General features: G+C 39.8%; 1 protein-coding gene across 1 annotated transcript; it reads right to left on the bottom strand.

The window, feature by feature from the left end:
- Positions 1–562: 562 nt before the first annotated feature.
- LOC110496978 (zinc finger protein 2-like) lies at positions 563–1,703 on the bottom strand. Its single transcript, XM_036942296.1, has one exon. It carries the CDS (start codon positions 1,612–1,614, stop codon positions 691–693), a length of 924 nt encoding a protein of 307 aa, XP_036798191.1. The 5' UTR covers positions 1,615–1,703; the 3' UTR covers positions 563–690.
- Between the last annotated feature and the right edge of the window lie 1,122 nt (positions 1,704–2,825).

Raw genomic sequence — 2,825 nt, 5'->3', positions numbered from 1 at the left:
AACAAGATATTTGTGGAGTGGTTGAAAAACGAGTTTTAATGATTCCAACCTAAGTGTATGTAAACTTCTGACTTCAACTGTATACAGTATCAGTCAAAAATGTTGAAACACCTACTCATTCAAGGGTTTTTCTTTATGTTTTACTATTTTCTACATTGTAGAATAATAGTAGCGACATCAAAACTATGAAATAACACATATGGAATCATGTAGTAACCAAAAAAAGTGTTAAACAAATCAAAATATATGATATATTTGAGATATATTTGAGATTCTTCAAAGTAGCCACCCTTTGCCTTGATGACAGATTTGCACACTCTTGGCATTCTCTCAGCCAGCTTTTCCTCTCATCGATCTACACACAAAAAAATATATTACATTTACAAAAATATTCAGACCCTTTACTCAGTACTTTGTTGAAGTACCTTTGGCAGCAACTACAGCCTCGAGTCTTCTTGGGTGTGACGCTACAAGTTTGGCACACCTGTACTTGGGGAGTTTCTCCTATTCTTCACTGCAGATCCTCTCAAGCTCTGCCAATAAAAATAAAGAAAATCCTTGAATGAGTAGGTGTGTCCAAACGTTTGACTGGTACTGTATGTCAACACACAGCCTCTCTATTCTCTCATGTGATTGCAGGTCCTCTTACTGGGAAAATGTCTTTCCACAATGAGAACATTGGAGAGGCTTCTATCCTGTGTGTGTTCCTTCATGCCTTTTCAGGTTCACTAACTGGGTAAAACTCTTTCCACATTGGGAGCATTGGAAAGGCTTCTCTCCTGTGTGTATTCTCTTATGTATTTTCAAGTTCCCTAAGCAGGCAAAACTTTTTCCACACTGGGAACATTGGAAAGGCTTATCTCCTGTGTGTGTCCGCTCATGTGATTTCAGGTCCCCTTGCTGGGTAAAGCTCTTTCCACAGTTTAAGCAGTGGTAGGGCTTCTCCCCTGTGTGTGTTCTCAGATGCCTATTCAGGTTCCCTAACCGGGTAAAACTCTTTCCACACTGAGAACATTGGAAATGCCTCTCTGATAAGTGTGTTTTCTCATGTGATTTCAGGTCACGTGATGAGAAAAATGTATTTCCACACTGGGAGCATTGATATGGCTTCTCTCCAGTGTGTGTTCTTTCATGCCTTTTCAGGTTCACTAACTGGGTAAAACGCTTACCACACAAGGAGCAGTGGAAAGGCTTCTCTCCTGTGTGTGTTCCTTCATGCCTTTTCAGGTTCACTAACTGGGTAAAACTCTTTCCACATTTGGAGCATTGGAAAGGCTTCTCCCCTGTGTGTGTCAACTCATGCTTCTTCAGTGTCACTAAATAGGTAAACCTTTTTCCACACAGGGAGCAGTGGAAAGGCTTCTCTCCTGTGTGTATTATCTCATGCATTTTCAAGTTCCCTAACCAGGTAAAACTCTTTCCACACAGGGAGCAGTGGAAAGGCTTCTCCCCTGTGTGTGTTCTCAAATGCATATTCAGATTCCCTGACCGGGTAAAACTCTTTCCACACTGAGAGCATTGGAATGGCCTCTCTCCTAAGTGTGTTCTCTCATGTGATTTAAGGACCCCTGATGAGTAAAAGAAAGAATCGCACTGGGAGCATTGATGTTGCATCTCTCCAGTGTGTTTTCTTGCATGCACTTTAAGATGGCCTGAGTGTCTAAAACTCTTTCCACACTGGGAGCAGTAGAAAGGGTTCTCTCCTGTGTGTTTTCTGATGTTCTTTCAGGTGCCCTAACCTGATAAATCTCTTTCCACACTGGGAGCAGTCATGTGGTCTTACTGGTTTGGATGTCTTTGGGGCTGCTTCTTCTGGTCTCTCTTCTGTCAAAGACAAACATAGTATTTGGTTAAAATGAGACCTGAATGAAACCTCCACATGATAAAACTGTCTTCCTATGAGGTTTAATCTAGACTAGATCCCTCAATAAAAGAGCAGAGCACGTCATCACAGAGTGGCTGTAGTGCTTTGTTGGCAAATAAAAACACTATTACATTTAAGGTGGGTTTCACCAACATGGGTTAACTCAAACTGGGTTAAATCAAGGTTTTAATATGTAATCTTCTTGCACCAAACTTAAAACCTAGATTTGAAGTAATCCTAGATATATGTAATCCTGCTAGACTAACTTTAATTTGGAATTTTAATCCAAGATCGAATGTAATCTTGTTGCTCCATTGTTTTAAAAGTTTCATTTAAACTGCTACAGATTGAAGAAGTTTAAACGAATCAAATGTCCATGCATGTGCTTTATTTTAGGTGCGATACACAATGTTAGCTCCTGTGGCTTATCCGTGAATGTACAATTCAACTAGCCAGCTAACTCATTAACATTTTTTTTAATCATTAGCCCGAAGTGAAAGCTCACTTTGCTAGATATCTAGTAAGCTAGCAATGACCCATGCTGGTTTGTTTCCAAAGAAAAATAATAAGAACATGTTGCTATGGTGAATCCATTGACACGTGTCACTAACCATAGTTTAGTTGATTTAACCTTACGTGAACTAATCCAGGGTGAAAATTAAGTGGTGCAACACATCTCTGATGAATAATAAATCTAGATTTACAAACGTTAGATTAGGTTGCTCTGGATAATAGCATCTGCTAAAAAAATGTATATGAGGAGACTTTGTACAGTCGGCTAAAAACAGTGGCGAGTAGACAGACCTATGGTATTTTTTTCCTCCAACCCACGTAGGCCTACCTAGCGAAATGATCTCACATTAGCCCCTTTTCAGCATTGTCTTTAAAACACTCCTGAGTCCATTTCCACAGTCCAGCGGAAAACTAATTAGCATTAAACAAATCCCCATAAAAACGTGTT

This window comes from Oncorhynchus mykiss, chromosome 13, assembly GCF_013265735.2.
Source record: "Oncorhynchus mykiss isolate Arlee chromosome 13, USDA_OmykA_1.1, whole genome shotgun sequence".
Taxonomy (NCBI): Eukaryota; Metazoa; Chordata; class Actinopteri; order Salmoniformes; family Salmonidae; genus Oncorhynchus; species Oncorhynchus mykiss.
This window is presented reverse-complemented; position numbering and strand designations above follow the sequence as displayed.

Bases quoted from the DNA above. Each gene is read 5' to 3' on its own strand.
- LOC110496978 (XM_036942296.1), bottom strand. From the start codon at position 1,614: ATGCAACATCAATGCTCCCAGTGCGATTCTTTCTTTTACTCATCAGGG.